The sequence below is a fragment of the Portunus trituberculatus genome, chromosome 29 (genome assembly GCF_017591435.1).
Source record: "Portunus trituberculatus isolate SZX2019 chromosome 29, ASM1759143v1, whole genome shotgun sequence".
NCBI classification, from domain to species: Eukaryota; Metazoa; Arthropoda; class Malacostraca; order Decapoda; family Portunidae; genus Portunus; species Portunus trituberculatus.
In genome coordinates, this window is record NC_059283.1 from 1089019 (window position 1) to 1110024 (window position 21006).

The following is a 21006-nucleotide window of genomic DNA, read 5'->3' on the forward strand; positions in this document are numbered from 1 at the left end:
GGTAATCGATACTGTACCTATAAACGCTCTATCATCAGGACTATTTCTTAAAGCTTACAGAAACTGCTTGTCTGATCTTCATGGGTGATTTCCCCACCAATCATGCGGGAAAATGGTCTATCTAGTAAAACTGCCTCTAAAATCACTGAATCAAAATTAATCTCCACTTATTCTTTAAAGATAGCGAGGATAAGACACCCATTATTTGTGAATATATTCATGTGAGACGGAGCAAACACTGATAATACATGATGGCTGGCATTACTTGGAATATTCATTGCAGCAGTCTGGTTTGAATCTCGCGTCACGGTCAGCTGGTATTTTCTCGATCACTTTTGCCGTACGTCAATACTCACGTCACACATCTTAGCTCGATGTTATTCAATGAAAGTTATTGAAAAGGACAATATAATTCTTAAGAAAATAAGAAAGACATAAATTACGCATAAGTATTGGCTAAACACGAAAATGACATATAAAATTGCATGCTAATTTTCCTTAACACTTCTCTATTCAGTACCAGAGATGACAAAAACACTACAAAATTATTAGTAAGAAAAAACAAAAAGCCTTAGACGACAGAGAGGGAGATAGTGAAGAAGAGGAATGTAGAAGTGATCATGTGAAGCAGCATCCCTGAAGGAGGAGGACGTGTCTTTGTTTACCTTGACCACTCTGGCCGTGTTGTTGACATCACCACCATGGCCAACAACGTAAGCAATCCCATTATCCCCATTTCACCCCGCCACACCCTTCCATACCCGCCAGTAATGCATAACAGCCAGGTCACACAGTCTTGCGTCACTAGCGAGCTCCATATGTTAGGCAGGGTACTGTTTACTGCTCCTAGTTATTGTATTTGATCTTATCGTTGCTTGGGCTGACATCAACTTTTTGTGTGTGTATTTGACAAACCCTGAGGCATTGGTAATTGAAAAGATGGTTCGAGAAATTAAACTGTACCGAAATCCCTGTTCTGTGCTGTCTTTCAGGTTAACCATTAGCTTCGTAAGGTTAGGAAAGTAAGAAGTTTATTCATTGTTTTGTACGTATGGTAGAAGTTCTAGTGTGAGTTTCCATTTTCTTTTCTTTTTTTTTCTATTTTCATCAGACAATGTTTAGTTTAGCTCCAAGTCTCTGTGAGGGTACAAGGTGTTATGTGCTGTTATTGTTCAGGTACTTGTTCATTTTCCGCTTGTGACAGATCAATCATAAATAAGTACTTATAAACTTCAAGCTGGTCGGCCTGTATCTCCTCTAACACAGCTGTTCACTAAACCTCTTCCAATTTATTTAAGGATCAATCAATTTTTGTGGTGTGTTTTGGACTTATCTCATAACTGTTCCAAATTTCATTGATAGAGGAGCCATCCTTCATAAGCCATGTGCCATGTCCTCAGTACCTGATTAAAATTTTAGTAGCAAACAATTTAGTATATTTCTAAATCAAACTCTGCAGATTTAGAATATTAAGTTTATCACAGCAAAACAGACATTGACTTTCCAGCGGTACTCATGGTGACTGACTCATCAAGACGTCGTGCTTCAGAGTGACGTTCATAGTGTTGTGACTGCCCAGAATAAACTTTCGGTAGAATTAGTAAGCTAACCAACTTCAGGAAAATTCAAGCTCCTTCCGTCCTTAACCAGAAATAGTACAACCAATCAATGCTAACCACCTTCACTCTATTCTGTGCGGAAAGTTTATACTGAATCATGTGTGTGTGTGTGTGTGTGTGTGTGTGTGTGTGTGTGTGTGTGTGTGTGTGTGTGTGTAGGGTGTGCTGACTAAATAGCCTTAGAACCTACATTACTACAAGCAGCTAGATAACCACTTCTTGAACTTCATGTCATCTATAAACATCTTAATCTGAGGCTTGTACTGGGCTTGAAATAATGACAATGCTGTTTATGGAAGTAATACTGTTTAAAGCAAGATCTTTCATTTCTAAAACAAAGGTTTGCCTTGTGTGGGAAAGGAATTTTCTAACCCATCTAATGTAAGTGTCCGGAAATCAGCAGGTAGTGGCCATACCATAGACTCACCTACACTACTTAATAGCTGTGTCTGAAGGAATGACACTAATGGTGTGTGCTGACAGTGTGTGTAACAGAGAGAGAGAGAGAGAGAGAGAGAGAGAGAGAGAGAGAGAGAGAGGTAGGAAATGCAGATTCATGTCAACATATTTCTTAGCCAGTTATGCCGCACCCTTGTTTAAGGAATCATGAGTGTGTAAAGATAGAGGAGTGAGAGTTTCCATTCTTTAGCTGTACTGTACTGTACTGTAGAAGTTTTTCTGTGTAGTGCTATCATTACTTTGCATCATCAAAAGCTGATTGGTCAGATTGCCATGTGCAGTACTGTCATGAGTTTCTCATTAAGGGGAGCTTGATAATGTAGTTGGCAGCCTCTTAGGGGAAATCAAAACTTACTCCCAATCAGAGATTGGTGTCGGCTGAAAGAAATCTATTGTTCCGAACTCGTGTGTTTCACCTTGTAGAGAAGATAATAACAAATGAAATGATAATGCGGGCAACACATGTCTATACATTTTGTAAGAAAATTATATTTCCTGTGAATGACATCTTGTTTACTTACTTGTCACCTCACTCCTCTGAGTCTTTTGTCGCAACCTAAGCAAAACATTGGCTCGGAATGGCCACAAACACAACGTTCGGATTGTACAATGTGACAAACACATTCATTTACTGGAATATGGGTACACATATACTTAACAGGCATGGCTGTGTCATTTTAAGCCAATATCCAATGTGCTTATGTAGGTTCTCTGATACTAATGCAATTTTTATTATTCTTTTCCATTGTTTAGAGTTCCATTATGTATGGTGAAGATCTTGACCAGGTAAATCTAATAGGTTACATTGCATGACTCCATTACTTCATAAATCTTGCATTGCTCTTGTCATGACTGACATGTTGCTAACAGCAAAATTGTACAAAAATTTCTTGCTCAGAATCTTTCATCAATCTGATTATTTGCATGGTTTTGTTTATTTTTGTATTTATTAATTAAGATTTTGCCAAGGTTATTGTTGTTCATAAGTGAACCTAATAATATTTCTTGTACATGAAGTTAGTTTCTATGAATATTACACAAAATAAGTAAGATGACAAACTAAAACTGATGAAGTTACATAGCTGTAGCTCGGTAGTTCTGAAGTACAGAGTATGTTTACTGTATTGTGTATACAGTACATAACTACATTTGAAAGTTTCCTTGATGTTGTAGAAACTACTACAGATGAGATTTGTAATAAGCTTTATCTTGAGTGTTTATGCTGAGTTGTACAACCCTGATCATATATAGTAACATTGCTTTATGCTTAGCATGGAGATGGGCTGGATATTTCTTGCACATCCACATTTTTTTATCTTTATTTTGAAATTGCATTAATTGCTTTTCTATAAGAGGTGTTGCACTAATTCCTAGTTGTGTCTACTCATAAATCATAGGCTGTGGACATACATTATAGTTTTCATGATCATGATGCAGCATTGTCAGACAGTGTGTGAACCATTCCTTCTCTTCATCAAACTGAATGTGTGAATACTGTTCTACACTAACTGTTATGATCTTATGATGAGTTAGTCAAGTTGGAATTGATGCTGAATCCTACTCTCTTTGTAGGTGCCACTACTCGACAATGAAGAGCCTTTAGACTTTGGGGAAGAGGACTTACCAAAGGGAAGACTTAAGTCAGTATTCAAATTCTTTGTGACGTATTAGTGTTTGTGAAAAGAATGATTTATGCCAATATTCCGCTCAGTTCGCTAAACTGATTATCCATTTTGTTTTGTAGGCACCCAGTGGTAACGACCTTCCACCTCCTCTTCCGCACTGCAGCCCTTGTGGTGTACGAGTTCTGTGGAATATTCTCCTCTAATTTTATTGGGCCATTCATATTAATTGTGGTGCTTCTCTCTCTAGACTTCTGGACAGTCAAAAATATCACAGGTAAGTAAGTCAGTATTAGAAAAAACTTTTGATTTGCAGTACATGAAAAAACGCTCAAGGTAGTTAGATTGTCAGGTGGCAGTATTAGAAATTTTGATTTGTGCCCCACAGGTCGCTTAATGGTTGGGCTCAGATGGTGGAATTACATTGATGATGAAGGACAGAGCCACTGGGTCTTTGAGGCCAAAAAAGTAAGTATGTATGTAGTTAACAAATACATTTTACATGAATGAAGCAATTATATGCATATCATATATAGATAAATACTAGTAATTAGAAGTTATACAAATAAACCATCATACACTATTTAATTTCTTCCCAAAAATTAATGTTATTTGTTACCATACAGTATATATCATGTTGATGTATTACTTGTTATTGCCTATTGTATATTGTTGAAAGTTTGTCAGCTTCTGGCCATTTTTTTTTATTAACTACAATCAACAATGTCATGTGCAAAAGGAAATGTTATTCGGGTTCCATATAGTATGCTATCCATATAACATAGCACTTAACTGTTGTGACCCATAACAGTAGAGTAGTGTAGTGTTGTAGTGAGTAAGACATTTATGCTAGCCCTCACCTGATGTTAGGGTGGTCTTCAGGGCCGGGTGACCAAGATGGAGGTGAGGATATTCTGGGTGGCTCTGGTGGCCTTCCCTGTGCTGTGGTCCATCATCCTCCTCATAGCTGTGGTGTTCAGCAGGTTCCAATGGGCTGTAAGTAATGCATAGTATTTATGATGGTTTTGTACAGTAGTACATGATATAATGCCAGAAAGTTTAGATTATATTCTCATTGATATTGTCACATTTTGTAAAACATCAAGAATGTAACTTAAGAATAGACACAGACTCCACTGAAGCATTATGTTGCCATTGATTTCTTTTCATAAAAACAATAATGTAAGTTGAATGTTATTTGATAATATTTGATTGTTTCTAGTTTAGTACATTGGAAGTGCCATCTTTGGGCATTCAATGTTTTAGGAAATCTGATGTTTCAGCTTTCTTAGTTTCCTTCTAAAAGTGTTCCGATCTTTCGGCAAAGTTCCAAAAGGTATTGGGACATGGTAAGTACATATAAAATTGGCGCTGAAGAGCTGCTGTTGTCTGCTGTCATCATGTCTTGTGTAGGCTGTGCTATCTACAGAAGTAGTGTGTGTGATGGTGTCAGTCCTGTATATGACAATACATACTTTTGCTATAAACTGGGAATATATAAATAAAGTACCTGACCAAAGAGGAGAGGAAAGGAATATCAGCAATCCAAAATGTAATATGTATGGAGTAAAACAATAAGAATATGAGACTGAGTCTATAAACACTGCCATGGTTGTCTTTCCACTCCATCTTTGTGAATGAATATCCAGCAGTGGTTGAGGAGCAGACTGACCAGCAGATCATTTTAAGGTGATGAATCCTCTGATTTGGAGACTGAAGAGGAGGGAAGTCAGAAGGAAAAAAAGAGCCAGATTAAGTTTTGTAGAAGGCCACTAGAAAGAAGAATTTGTTTATTTGTCAATTTTGCTGAAGCCTTGAAAAGTTTTGTGATTTCTCTATAAATACATCTTGGACATGTTAGTTGTGTCTTCAAATTTGTAAATAGATAATAGCCTATATTCTTATTCATTGCTAATATTGGTGATGAAATTCACATATGATCTTTCAACATATTCAATGTTTTGGCATCTGTTTAGTCCCATAGATACAAAAGACAAGACTTTTACATGTTCTTATACAAGCAGCTTTAATGCAGACTAACATGAATGCACTATTGCAGATAATAGTTGTAATTGCCCTCACCTTGAGTGGAAGTAACTTGTATGGATATGTGCGGTGCAAGATGGGCAAGTCAGACAGCATTTCCCAGTCCTTCAAAAACATGGCTGCAGGATTAGTTCAGAAGCAAATGGTATCCAATGTAAGTTATCATGTGATCTAATTTTCAAAGTATTTCAGAATCAAAATTAAACAGTAAACCTTTGATACAACAAACTTATTGCGAGGAAGCAAGGTTGGTGTAACTAAACGTTTGTCATATTTATGTTTGTTACAGCAAGTTGGCATACACATGAATTGTTCACTAATAATAACAGTGTTTGTTCCAGCATGTCACGCACATTTTTGTGACTGTTGTTTAGTACAGTGACCTAGAAATGGGAGGTCTGTTCAATAGTGTTTTAAGGGGTTCATTTTAGCAGATATTTGCTATATAGAGGTTTGCTTTATTGAGAGTTTGTAAGAATAGAATATAACTTTCTATATTTGAAATTCTTGCTGCTACATTTGCATGGTTATATAATTTCCCATTGCTTCTCCATAAAACATCACATAGATATGATTAGCTTTAAGACTGGAAAATAGTTAAACTGTTGTGAATGAAAAGTATTCAGTTTATTTTGTCAGTGATAAGTTCAAATGATAACCAATAATGAATAGCTTGCTTATCATGTCATCATTGCAAGAAAGTTTGATCTCCCACAGGTTACGAGCATGTTCACCCGAGCTCCGCCCACAGCTACACCGAGCAGTACTGTGTGAACTGCTGCACAACCACTATTCATAATATTTCCTAGGTGTCAATAAATCTATCACATCTTGGTCTTCATGTTAGATATATTTATACAAAGAGATAAACTGCAAATTATCTCTCAGAGTGGATACCAAGATTTTTGCAAGATGGGATGTATGAAATGTATATACATATTATATATATACATGTATACCGGTTTTCAAGCTTTATAAAGCATCATACTGTTGCTTAAATTATAAGTGTCCACTTATTGTTCCAGTAGTTATACTTGAAATCCCCTGGAGGGCTTTGCATTTTGGTGAAATCCAAGTGTATTATTGTTGACGAGTGTGGACATGAGAGCCTTTGGCAGCATTTGTTTGCTTCACATGCATCATGGAATGTAATGGTTGCCTTGTTTTGACTGTCGCATCATTTAGTATTTCAACGGTTTGAGTTTTGACATTCCATTGGTTTTGTGTGTTGTGTGTGAGATGATGGGTACTTAAGTGTGACCTTCATATTCCTTTAATTTTAGTGTTGCTCAGAAATGTGTGCTTCAGATGTTGCTTACTACTTCATGTTTCTATATTTTTCCAAGATGAAATGTTACCCTCCTGCCAATAAATATTTATTTAAATGTGAAATGGAACATAGTATGAAAAGTTTGATATGCTTTCTGTGTATGTAATGTGGACCTTTTGAAAAAAAATCTTACTATGTTGTTAACTGCTGATTTGAATATAAGTGGGGAAATGTACTACATAATAATAAAATCTTCTGCTACAGAAAAATAAAAAGATTTAATTATTAAGTAGTTTAACTCTCCTAATGTACTGAAGCCAAATGTGAAAAATATTAAAACATTGACAAAACAATAAAGATCTGCTGCTACAATTTGGCATCAAGACAAGCTTGATGTTTAATGGGCATGTATAACACTTATACAAAGGAACATTGCAAAGCTGTCCAGTATTTATATGAATGCAATACAATAAGGAGATTTCTTCATACTTTTAAAGGTTCAATAAAGGCCATCATACTTAAAAAACCTGCATTTAATATTACTGAAATTATAAATCACAAGAGATTGCTTTAGCTGTCATAATCAGCCATTAACTAAATATTACAAAAGCTTTTCTCCCTTACAAAGACATATCACATAACAGTGTAAACAAGTGGCTCTGTAATAAAAGAAACATTGTACAAGAAGTCTGACAAAGCAAACTGGATGAACTTACAACTGCTGTATAAAGGCAAAATATATCACCTCAAACTTTTCACAACAATACAAAACTTTATCCTTTTGCATAAAAAATCAACTAGTACAGTATATGCTGGTTGGGGTAATATCTATTGTCAAACTCTCAGTATTGTCTGGGTAAACAGGGTCAAGTAATAATCAAATATATAAAAACATTACTCTGAAAAAAAGAATAAAAATAAGAAAGAGTACACTAAAGCCTCTTCTCATGAGACTTCAGCTTAACACGATCATCGGCAGACACCACCTGACTCTGGTGTCCTAAAGGTACTGTTGTGTGCGTGAGTCATTGACATCTCTTTTTGTGTTCTTGTTACACCATAGTTCATAAATATATAAAACATGATAATCCTCCTTAATCAACCCTACCTCTTACCTATCATAGTTTTCATAGGTGTCCCACAGACCTGAATGCTTATGTGCTGAATCAACTTGTGGTATAACGTGTTGTCCAGCTTACCAACTTGAGTGTCAGTGTCCTAGATTATTAGTCAGTGGAAGATAACCAAACTTGTGTACTCGCAAAATGTTACAACACGTGAATTACCAGCAATCTAAGGTGAAAATCTTGAAGTTGCAAAACACGGAGTGACTAAAAGCATAAAGCAGATTGATGATTGCTGTATGGCTTTTGTGATGTTCTCAAGTGAAATGAATACCAAAAGACATTCGTGTCACAAACTTCATGAAACTGATGCAACATGTTACTATTTCAAAGTTTCAGAGGAAGGACTGGCAGCAATACTCATACTCCAGCATTCTTTACATCAATGTTTCAATAAGTTTTTTGTCAGTAGGCTTTAGTGTACTCGAACAATGTCCATGATACACCGATAACAAAATAAATACATTTCCATGCAACAGTGAGCCTTCAGTAATGTATAAAACAAGTTTCATGTAAACATTCAATGTACAAAATGGAAAAGACTTCATTGCAGCTCACACATAAGATGGTCAAAGAAAGTTGAAATTGTATTTTCCTTAATTAGTGAGAGAACTGAGCTGGTAAATAAAATGCACTTTGTTGAAGATGAGTGAAATCTGTACCACTATTTATGTTACTTCAACAAACAGTCTTTGCAGTCACTAAAAACTGAGTTACCATTACACATCTTAGACATGTTACAAATCTCCTTATTATAAGGATAATCTCCTCATATAATTTGAGAGGCTACATGTTACCTTATGCATTATTATAACATAACACATAATATCTTGAGAAGGGTTGTAAGATACATCACATATGCCAACATTTCAATTTCTTGCAAAAGAAACTTGGGCATCCATATGTGGATCACACTTTTATCTAACGACCTACGTCTTCATGCTAAGCAAAGTCTTATCATGATGGGCAAGTTAAGACTAACTTTTTTACATGATTAGTTTACATTCATAATACCTTGATAATCTATTTTATCACCTTAATACATATTAAAAGGCTTGATGTATGTTATCAGGCTCATTTATGATTTTTCAACTCCCAAATAGAAACAACAGAACTCATACCAATCAATGTAAGTACACTTCATTGGGTGGCATACTAAAGCCTTACTACAACCACTTAAAAAAGGTCAACTACAAGCTAGAATCAGTGACCAAATAAGCATATCTTGAAGCATAACAACTGTGTCAACAGGGCTGAAAAATGTTGAACACTTCTCAAAGTTTTCCTTGAGAAATTGCACTATCAAAATAATTAAGTACAAAATATTAGACGGCTATAACAGGAAATTGAATGTTTGATATGCAGAAAAAAAATTATGTTAGAATATTTCATGCTGCATACTTTTGAGAGTGTGTGTGTGTGTGTGTGTGTGTGTGTGTGTGTGTGTGTGTGTGTGTGTGTGTGTATTTACCTAGTTGTATTTTATGGGAGGGGAACCTATGCTCGTGTTGTCCTGTCTCTGTATCTCACAGTGTGTGTGTGTGTGTGTGTGTGTACATGTCATAAGGAACCAATCAAAAGTGTATTTAAAGCTGCCAAAGTTTACATACAGCCCTACATTTTTTCCTGTAGGTGAACATCAACTTATGCTCAATTATGTACAGAAAACAAACATGTCGACCAAGAATCAAAAGATGCATTACATGAAGCACTGACTGCATGAGTGTTTTCCAGAATTTTGACAGCACATACTTCTTTCTGCATTTTTAGTTATTCCTAGAAAAAACCCTGCAATTGGTCAGGACTGTATGGTGCTGTTAATTGGTACAGGTTCACCAGCCTGATTTATGACCAAGTGAGAATCATGAAGTTCTTAATATTCTTTACTAGAGTTAAAAATAATCTGTGTATAAATAAAGTAATACTAATAGTTATCTACATTTCTCCTTGCCCTAATGGGAGTACTTTCCCACATAGGTAACGTTGCTACAGGTTTGCATAAAGTTTTGAATTATAAGAGAATGCATTACATAAGATCTGAATCCTTAGATCCTCTGCTTGTCTCGTGTTTCTAGTCTAACAATGACACCAGTCCTTCGTAGCAAACTCAAGAGGATGATTACAAAGAGAATTACAGTAGATCTCCCAGCACCTCATCCTTTCTTATCAAAGGTTCTTCCCTTTGTATCCTACTACTTGCTATACTGCATGATATATATAATGAATTATATTTGCCAACTTCTAATAACCCTTCCCTTCCCAAACATCTACTGCCACTCACTTCCTACATTGCATAACTATTTCAATCCATTAGTGCACTTTTCTCTGACTTCAGCGTTCTCACATTTACAATAATGGAGTGTGCAACATTACCAGGGCCACATTTTGGTTTGCCAAGAATAAGTATAATTTCATTAATATTTTCATCAAAAGTGTTTTCTTTTCAGTATAAATGTGACTGGCATCTGACTAGAAGATTCTTGCTTCATGCAATTTCCTTTTTTATGATATATTAAAAGTTCACCTTTCAACATGAACAGCTAATCAATTGAATGCCACAGCAAACTATGATCATATTAGACCACATGTACAGAAACAGACTGTAAATTTACTCATGCTTAATTCTTAATGACAAAAAGTGCTACACATTACAAGCACAGTGCAATTATAACCAAAGAAGATTAAAAGCAAATGATAAAATGGCAAAAATAAGTTACAATTTCTACATATTACAATGTGCCCTGGGGATCAGTTCTCCATCCTGTAGGTTTCACACAATTTCACACTATATCCATCTAAACTACCTCCTATCCTAATGCAGCAGCTAACAAGAATCCAATCTATTTTTGTGAAGACTTTACTACACACTACACAGACAGGAGGTGACTGCCAAAGGTTACAACCTGTGAGGGGAACCCTGCTGAGTATCACTCCATGTAGTGTGGCACAGCGGTGGCTGATAGTCGTGCAACCTGCCTCACTCATTTCCACTGTGTTAAGTGTTTTCCCTCAATGTTAAGTCCTCTCATCTGCTGAAAATCCATCAAGTGTCAAGTTTTGTAAGGAGATTGTCAGTAGACCTGAGGACTTAGGATTGAGGGAAAACTTCAATTAGTAGAAGTTGAGAGCAGAAAGTTACTAGACTTCATACCACAACTATACCAAGTTTGGCTTTACTGAGGAGCCTTTGGATAAACATAAAGAAAAGGGAGTCATTTCTACCAATATTAAACAGGTACAGACATCTGCATGAAATATAAGCATTGTACAAAAATATTTCCAAAGTCTGCAATCACTAAGCACAGAAGGAACATTAGGGCTATCCCTGTCTAAAGACCTTGTCATGTTGCTGTACAAATATTCCCACATGATAACTTAACGGTAAAGAGATTCAGTGTTTTCCTTTCGCTTTTAGCATCAGCTTTGGTTAATCTAAAGTCTCCATTTTCCTTGACTTTAATCCCATGAGAATATTAAATTTGTATCATGTAAAATTGCACGCTCATTTAATAAATAAATGTCCACTCAGCACATACATACATCAAACATTCACTATCAAGTGCAGATACTAATAAACAACTATTTCTTTAAGCATTTAAAACACTCTTAAACTCATCCATCAACCCAAAAAGCAATGAAATCAACAATTGGTGAACAAATAATTGCTTTGTGGTTATGATAGCAACACAAAATTTAAAATGTAACAGGAACTCATACCCACTACAAGATGCTACGTCCAAAACTTACAACTTCCAAGTGATGGTAACAAGTAAACGAGATATTTCGTAAAAATAATGAAGTTAACAGAACATCAAAGTTGATGAAGCTGCTTTATGAAAAAATCCACATCTTCATTACCATCAAATTTTATAGAAATCTTTAAAGTGTAGCTCTAAAAAATGTACACAGTCAAGTTAGTCCCAAAACTTCAAGAATCAATAGCAAGAAATATAAGAATACATAAATGAAAAACACTGCAGCAATGCTGTAACTAAAATAGTGAGCTTATAAGTAATTGAGATAAGAACCTGCACTCATATAGGAATACACTGTTAAAGCTAGGTGTGATATGTGATCTGAAGGGTGATTACAATTTCAATACGGCTGTCAAGATGTTTTGAAAAAAAAAAAAAAAAAAAAAAAAAAAAAAAAAAAAGCATATTTGTATCTCTATAAATTATAAATGTGTAAATTAAATAAATTTGTTAAACTGCAGACTAACAGTGCAATTAAAGAATGCTTCCTGTGTTTCATGGAATTTTTAGTAATGTTTAGCTTCGAGATGCTCTATTAACTAACATTCCTGAAATTCTTGCCATTTTTTCTGATTAGAGTGGAAAATAAAATTAAAAAGTACACAAATTAATGAAAATAAAGAGTTGGTAACATGTTTGCAACACTCAAAATTGCTTTTCACAAAATGGCTCTTTACGGTCATTTTTCATTTTAGCAAAAAGCTTGACACTACTCTCTAGGTAGTTGCTTTATATCCATCCATCTACCAATACTAATCCTTTGCTCTTGTAATGAATCACTCAAGCGGTGTGAGGATCAGCCCACTCAACTCACAGCTGACAGTACTCAAATTTGAATCCTGGTCAAAGCAGAGATATTCCACTTATTTCTTTTCATACTGTAGTTCTTAATCAGCTGGCAAAGAAAAGCTCAAGGATGCAAGCTGTGGAGTTGTGACATTGTAGCCCAGCAAAAGCATAAAGCTAACAATCCTACCCTTCTGTATGTGTGTGTGTGTGGTGCAGCAGGAGTGGAAGACCAACAGCCATATAATTCACCAGTCTTCACCATCACACACTTGAGTTGTGATCATCAGTTACTCTGTAACCTTCAACAACATGAATGCTTTGCAGTCCTCAACTACAAGAAATAGCATCACATTTCCTCAAATTATGTACAAGTGTATTCCCAAATTTAGGGTCTTCTCATCACTTCACATCAACAGATACAATGTAATGAGAAAAGAAGTATAAGTTTAATGTTGAAAATAGCATAAAGAACTGAACATTAAATTATATTACACTACAAGATTGTCATAGATTCCTTGTGAGACAAAATTTTTTAACATGGCCAATTCAGTGCATCAATGTCACTTCTGTATGAATGGCTCATCATCAATCAGCTTGAAAATGCACATACCCAGCCCAGGTCTGCCGGTGCCAGAACACACCACTTCACTACTTATGGTGCCATCAAGTCTTTGAGTGAGTGCAATGATGAGTGTATGCAAAAAATAAAAACAACCTATATGATTATCAACCCAACATCATAAAAAATCCTTCAGTACAAATAAAATAACAGCCATTTCTTAAGAAAGTGCTGATAAAAGCTCCTGACATTTAACTGATGAAGGAGAATCTAGTCATGGACAGCCAGTGGGCAAATTAAACTTTCTAGTAATTACAGGTAAGTGTTGAGCAAAAATAATAGAAATACAAAATACTTTCAACCAATGGACACATGCATGCAAGAGTTACTTTGTAATCCCAATATGTTACTACAGGGCCTAAGTTAAACCTGTGGTGGTCTGCTGCAGGCACTGTGACTTATGTCATTTACAGACTTCTAAAAAGCATTTCTTAGGATTCTTGTGGTAACAACATAAAAGAAATTTTGAAACATGTTAAGTGTATGCAACAGACAAATTGTAAATATTACACTACATGTGAGGACTATAATACAACTCGGCCCCATATATGAAAGTAGTACATAAATTTGTAGAAATATCACATTTGATCCAAACAGGATCATACTTCATTACTTCAGTGCAAAGTCTTCTTGTCTCTAATCCACTTGCTATTGTGATGAATACTAATGTCAGAGAATATTTGTGACAGTCAATCTCTCAAAACAATTTTTGGTATAATAAGATCTGTTCAAAGAAGTATCCAACCTTACTTCTTCCTCAGAAATCATCTGAAGCTGAGAGGTGAGGCCAGTGCCAGGCGGTGATAGACCTTACTGAGCATCACTTTGTAGGTTTGCCAAGTGATTTACTTGCTGCCATGCTGCCAATATGTGTGGCTGTGCAACACAAGGTTATCATTCCATCTTCAACTAACATGCCATGGCAGCAAACTGAGCATTGATGCTTACTGCATCAAGTTTTCCAAAATAGGTAGTTTAAAAGGTTTTAGGATAGCTGAACTTAGGCTTAAAGTGACCAACCTCTTGTCAGCCACCAGCAAGCTGACATCCATATGTCATTGATCAAGTGTGTAATTTGAATATGGAAGACCATCTGAGAACTTCTTAATGACACTAGGATGATTCTATACATGTTATTTTGACAGAGTGGCTGCAAAATTTGTATGCAAGCTCCTTTCATGTGAACAATAGTGGCTCTGCACTGATGTGTAGGATGTGCCTCAGTGTGACAGTGGTCCTGACTTCCTTGAAACCATGACCAACAAGGAAGAGTCTTGGGTACAGTACAGTACATAGATATGACTCCACAAATTTCAAAATATGCCAGTAATGACATGACAGCTGAGCTGAGAGTGTGGAGTCACAAGGAGTCTAGTTTGAAAGAGATCAGAAATGAAACCCGAAAGCTTAATTTTTCAGATACTTTTTGAACAGACCTTGTATATCCAAGCCAGCATCTGTTATGGTATACAATATAACCTACACCAGCCAAGCTTAACAACTAAAGTCATGGCAGCAAAGTAGTAACACCTTCTAAACTAAATTCCATGAGCACTTTTCATATAGGCAAAACACATCAGGTCAAGCAGACCTTCAATGATGTCATGAAAGAAGACTAAAAACATGAAACAACCCTAGCGGAAACGTTATATTAATCACTCTCTTCCTTATGATCCTTTGAAATATTTTGGTTCAACTGATCATTTTCATATTCCACAAAGTCATCAAATAAGCTTGGCCAGGCTTCTGTGTCATCATATGAGCTGAGGTCATCTCCAACGGCCTCAGTGAAATTTAGAAACATGTTCCAAGTGTCTCTGGGAATACCGCGAATGTGTGGGTGTCTTTCGAGGAACGTCAACCACCTCTTCAACACACTAGGCTCACGCTGAGAAAACACAAGCTTCCACAACAACAGTGCCATTTCGGACGGTAGGATTCGTTGCCCAGAGTCTGCATCCAGGCCAAATTTAAATGTGAATCTATAGAGGTCTTTAAATTTTTCTGGGTCCTGGACCTCAATAAGCATTTCTGAGAATTTGGACTGTATACCTTTAATGGAGTCCACTTTTAGAGCTTTGCATCCAGATACAAATTCTCTTCTACTAAATCTACACATTGTTTCAGCTCCAAATTTCCAAGCAAGAACTAAGACCTTGAACTCCTCAGGTCTAACATCAAGATCTCTACAGAGGTTTTCAATACCTTCTGATAAGATATAATCACAATGCTGATCTTTATACACTTCAAACAAGTTGCTAATTTTAGCTTCAGAGTAATCCTTGGATGATAATCTTCTCACTTCATTGCTTGCTGACTTGGCCAGTGGTGGGATTCTAGAGTAAAATGAACGTTTCTCTGAGGCACTGATTATAATAGAATTCTTTCCACTGCCATTACTCTGTGCATCAGGTGGAGGCACAGGGGAGCGCCCCTCCACGCCATTCAGACTGCTGCCGCTCTCGCTTACTTCTGTGTGTGAATGAGGAGAGGTCACCAACATAATCTTTAACATCATGTTAGAGGAATTTCAACTCCTTGAAAAGGAAAACTACAAATATGATAAATGTCAATGAAAAATTGAAAAAGCCAACTATTACTACTGATACTACAATTATTGCCACTAAATATCACAATTGTTAATGTCTGTGAATACTTTGATGGTGCAAAGGACATCTAACAAAGAATTATAGGTATTTATCATCAACAAAGTTAGCTGTGCCATGTCTAAACTCCTGCGGTGTAGCACAGTGGTCCACAAGGCTATCTCTTTCCCTGAGGGGCTGACTGGGGTAAGAGTGGGAATGATCCATTTATAAGGATATGCTGCCTTGTTTGGAACACCCAGTGTGGGATTGACAGCCTGTTATATACATACATATATACAGATCAACAATGATAGACACAAACCTGTTAGGAGTGTGAAAGATTACATACCTCTGGTTCGCTCGTGTTCGTGGCGAAGTGGAGGGGGAGGCTGCTGCAGTGAGGTCTGGTGTGAGAGGTTCTGCTGGTGGGCGGGAGGAGGGACCTTGAGACACGACAGGCACTTCCCCATTGGTCCCGCTGCCCGCCACACCTGTCCCACTGGGCAGGCACCTGCACACACACACAATAATGACTCACTGGAGAAGCTACAGAGAGAGAGAGAGAGAGAGAGAGAGAGAGAGAGAGAGAGAGAGAGAGAGAGAGAGAGAGAGAGAGAGAGAGAGAGAGAGAGAGAGAGAGATGCCCTAAAAGCTACAAATTTATGTATATATATGGTCTCTGCCAATCTTTCTTTTACATAATAATAATAACTCGATGTAATTTTTATAGGTAGGAATCATGCTCTTTCTAGTGAGAATGAGGCAGTCTATATCATCCAAGGGTGAAAACATGACCTACCACTAAATACAGTACAAGATGTTAGTCAAATCGAACCATTAAACTAACCACTACCAACCAAGAGCTGAGCATACTAATAGGCCGCTATCTTATCTACATTTTCAGTCTTGCGTTGCTGTAACACTTAGCAGGATGAGGGGGTTAAAATTTTCCTAAATCCTCAAGAAGTGAGTCAAATCTTTCCTAAATCCTCAGCCTTTCTGTTCCTCCTAGATCACACAGTAGCAAGAAGTGTCAGGATGGCCATGAGGTGTTCCAGACAGAATTCAGGCTTAATTAACAGACAGAGTGCTTTATTACAGGTGAATAACAGAACAAAGTACACAATTCAACTCAGGCAAGACATGGAACTGATGTACAAACTGGCGACTGAGTGGGCCTTTTTATCTTTATCCTTTTGTTGTTCTTGACCACTTATCCCCTCAAAAAATAAAATAAAATAAATTAAAATAAATAAAAAGAAAAGTGCTCACAATTCCTGAATCTGAGTGTGTAGGTACAAATGTGAAAGTACCTGGTGAAGATTCAATACACCTGCTTTCCTTGTGTTTACCGGAGTTATTTGAAGTCTAACATCTCTCCCCTCTCCACACACTACACTGGCCACCCCGCGAAGCTCATCCACTCCTCCCCATGACAGGTTGGAGCTTGTGGAGTGAGATGTGAAGGTGACTGCTTGTGAATGAAAGGATGTGAATGATATGCCCAGTAAAGATTTCTCGTGAGGAAAAACGGTCAATAAAAAAAGTGACATGAATTTGATAAGATTTGTTGATATTTGATAACCTACTGAAGTCTTGGGTGAGATAAAGTAAGAGAAAACAAATACGTGGAGCCTCAAAACCAGCAGTGACCTGGACACAGATTACATGGCTTACTGATTACATGGGGGTCAGGTCAGGGAATACAAGTAACAATGAGCCAGGTCAGGGAAGGTGAAATTAAGGCAGCATAGGTTAGGTTAGTGTCAGGGCGAGGAGGTAAAGTTAGAAGTGTGTTAGAAGTACCTTTGATCGCCACTCACCTTCCTTGCTTCCTCAGCGAACGTCCAAGTCTTCCCTCAGCCCCCTCAGCCCCATCACCTCATCTGGGAATCATGGTCCTGGATCCATGGTTTCACACGCACATATTGCACTGCATCGATATATCTCTCTTCAAAGTCCAGCACAGGAACAACACAGTGCTCACAGGCTAAATAAATGCAGGAGGGGTTTCCAAGACCATCATGAGTCGTGGGGCTCAGGTAGAGGCTGCGATTCCCTTCCCTGAGTAACACCACGGTGTGTGTCGCCTATACACGCCAACACCCGCGCCATTTGAACACTTTTTCCTTTGATTGAACGATTTTATTATTATTATTTACTCTATTGGTGTACATTTAACATGAGGCTCAAAACTATGCGGTATTATCTATCTATGTTTGTTTTATTCATATGCTACATCACCACGATTTGTCTTTTAACCCATTCAGTACTGGGACACATTTTTACCTTGAGATTTGTGTTCGATTAGACCATTTTATTGACATGAGGAAGGGTCTATGGAGGTCATAAGATTAATGGCCACAGTTTGTACTATTTCAACCCCCAACATGAGTTTCTGAAGCTGTATTAAATTACCAAATAGTAACCAGAATGAATATGAAAACGCGTCATGGTACTGAAGGAGTTAATATGTTTCCAGAATATTTTCTTTGAGTGAATAAATTTGAAGATTATTATTCATTTTCCTTCCTCTGTTTCCCGTAGGCTGACCATCAAATTCTTCTCCCCTGAACTGGGGTACGTGTATCCAGGCAATGCATTTTCATGGGAGGAAATGAGATGGTGAGACACAAATTTCCTTGATCAGTTTCTTTATGTACGATAAACGACATTTTCTAATAATTTCTACTCGTATGCATTCACATAAAAACACGACTACAAGACAAGGAGAATCCTATGTGTACTGATTTTGTTTTCTCTCGGATATTTGACGTGCCAACACCAATAAAAGCAAATTTGTTTTACTTCATGATTGGCTCAGGAAGAAAAGGCTCCAGTCATGTAAATTTTCTTTAGTATTCCCTCTTGTGCCATTTTCCTTTCTCACATGAAACATATTCTTACGGTAATCTGCATACCACATTTCCCACAAGAATAACATTGATTTGCGTTCGTTTCGTCAACCTACTCGTTCTGTGTTATGTGTATGAGACAATGATACTGTGGGTCAGGGCTGGGAATATTTCAGACGGACCCTTTTAACTTCTTCAATACTGGGACACATTTTTACCTTGAAATTTGTGCACGATTAAACCATTTTATTGGGATTAGGAAGGGTCTATGGTGGTCAGAAGATTAATGGCTAGAGTCTTCACTATTTCAACCCCCCACATAAGTTTCTGAAGGTGTATAAAATCACCAAATAGTAAGCAAAATCAATATGGAAGCGTGGCATGGTACTGAAGGAGTTAACTGTCCCTGTAGACTTAACACATAGGCTCCCGAGATCAATTAATTCCCTCAGTAAAGCTAAAGACATAAGTATCCAGTGTACATTATACTCACCAATATTACAATAAGAGTCGCTGTACTTGGACGCATCAACAGACGAAGACCATTTGATTCATGGTGAGAGGAACACCTGGGCGAGTATTCTGTTGCAGGTGTTGGGTTAAATAGCGTTACAAGAACACTTCCCATTGTACCGTCCTGTTTGTTTGTCTGGCCTTGCTTGGTTTTAATCCTTTTCTTTCCTCTTGTCGCATCTTCTATAAGTGCATCGGCACCAGTATTGTTATTCGTTACGCGTTTCCGATGACGGCCTCTGCGCTTGAATATATCGGTCTGACTGACTGACTGACTGGCGAGTGACAAAATTCTTCGGTATATGGCCTATATTGCGTAACCTTTTGTGAGTTCTTCAGAAATTGCCTTTGCGGAGTGGGAATTATTTTTTTCCTGATCTTTTTTGCGCTCTATGCCATTCTGCTTATCTCATTCATTGACACACACACAAAGAAAAAAAATGCACTCTAACTAACCGACAAACTTACTAATTCACAAACTAGCAAACTCACTCACTTACTAACTGACTGAAGGACTGAATAACTAACTGAATACATGGATAGATCAACCAGTCATATCGCAGTCCACTCACAAGAGCTACGCACCACACAACCTCACCTCAAACCAAGGAAGACTTCAAACAGTCCTCACGGTGACGTCACAACAGCGCGCCAAACAAATCAAAGACACCTGCTCCGCCTCACCACTAATTACTACAGGTACTCACCACGCCATGCCCTCGCAGCGCCACCGTCCTCTTGGCATCAACACGCCACTCGTACACAGCACAGTGCCACGCGAAAAAGGGTGATTTACAATAGTGCCTGCCCAGTTTCACACCTGCCCAGTCTCACACAACACACCCTCCCCGTCCCGTGGTAGTAAGGTGACTGAGGTGAGGTGAACCATATTTAAATGTTTATGTCACGTATTGCCTTTTAAAACACCAACATCTCGCCATCTTTTGAGAAAGTTACCTAAAACAAGAGGGTTAATAACTTCAATTTTATGTTAATCACTAGTAACTTAAAATAATTCTATAGGTTTACATGATTTTAGGTGCAACATAAATTTGAGGCATAAAGTGAAGGAACCTCATGACGTCATAACAACGGAATACGCACCGCCCATGAATATCACCGTACTTAATTCTCCCTCTGGTATCTCTGCTTTACAAAATATTACCTTGAAGAAAAAAAGGGGAAAAACTCATGATAGAAAGAAAATGATGAAAAAAACACCAATTAAGATACGTACGATGCTATTGTCTAATTCCTAGCAAGTTACCATTCCCTCACCAGAGAGGCACTGAGTCGTCTGCTAATGAAACGGATTGTGGTAACGTTTGTGTAGCAACGCCAAGTCTTCCTGCTAGTCTTAGAATACCTAATGTTGTCCTAAATGCCTTTTAAATACCCTATCCTGGCTTTAAAACATCCGGTGCTACCTTAAAATGATAATGGTTGTCTTAAAACGCTTGGTATTAGCCTAAATAGTCCCAAAATGATGCTACTCGTAAATGTCCTCAGTGTTACTCTTATGTCGCCAGTAAAGCACCTATTGCTAGCTTTAGACAGTGCTTCTCAATCTGGAGGCCACGGCAAGAATTTACGGGAGCCATGGTGAACTGTTGCAAATCATACATCTCTCATTAATTTTGGAAATCTGAAAATTCTGTCCTGGCAGAAAATTTTCATCTTTTAATAGATTAATTTGCTAAAAATATAAACTTGATTACACAATACTGTTACCTGTGCATGTGTACGT

The 21006-nt window shown here is 37.3% G+C and overlaps 2 protein-coding genes across 6 annotated transcripts; one reads left to right on the forward strand and one right to left on the reverse strand.

The window, feature by feature from the left end:
- The first annotated feature begins 596 nt into the window (after positions 1-596).
- LOC123510470 (uncharacterized Golgi apparatus membrane protein-like protein CG5021) lies at positions 597-7301 on the forward strand. Of its 4 annotated transcripts, none has more exons than XM_045265667.1 (8): positions 671-713; positions 2832-2864; positions 3651-3718; positions 3823-3977; positions 4089-4168; positions 4571-4696; positions 5760-5900; positions 6464-7301. In XM_045265667.1, exons 1-8 carry the CDS (start codon positions 702-704, stop codon positions 6518-6520), a joined length of 672 nt encoding a protein of 223 aa, XP_045121602.1. In that variant the 5' UTR covers positions 671-701; the 3' UTR covers positions 6521-7301. The 4 variants fall into 4 exon arrangements, with proteins under 4 accessions (XP_045121604.1, XP_045121605.1, XP_045121602.1 ...); XM_045265668.1 differs by having other exon boundaries at positions 4583-4696; XM_045265669.1 differs by lacking the exon at positions 2832-2864 and having other exon boundaries at positions 597-713.
- A 230-nt stretch (positions 7302-7531) lies between these two features.
- On the reverse strand, positions 7532-20091 carry LOC123510469 (DCN1-like protein 3). 2 transcript variants are annotated; one of them, XM_045265666.1, is made up of 3 exons: positions 19967-20091; positions 16241-16402; positions 7532-15775 (listed from the first exon to the last, which is right to left on the reverse strand). In XM_045265666.1, exons 2-3 carry the CDS (start codon positions 16359-16361, stop codon positions 14955-14957), a joined length of 942 nt encoding a protein of 313 aa, XP_045121601.1. In that variant the 5' UTR covers positions 16362-16402; positions 19967-20091; the 3' UTR covers positions 7532-14954. The 2 variants fall into 2 exon arrangements, with proteins under 2 accessions (XP_045121601.1, XP_045121599.1); XM_045265664.1 differs by lacking the exon at positions 19967-20091 and adding an exon at positions 17715-17972.
- Between the last annotated feature and the right edge of the window lie 915 nt (positions 20092-21006).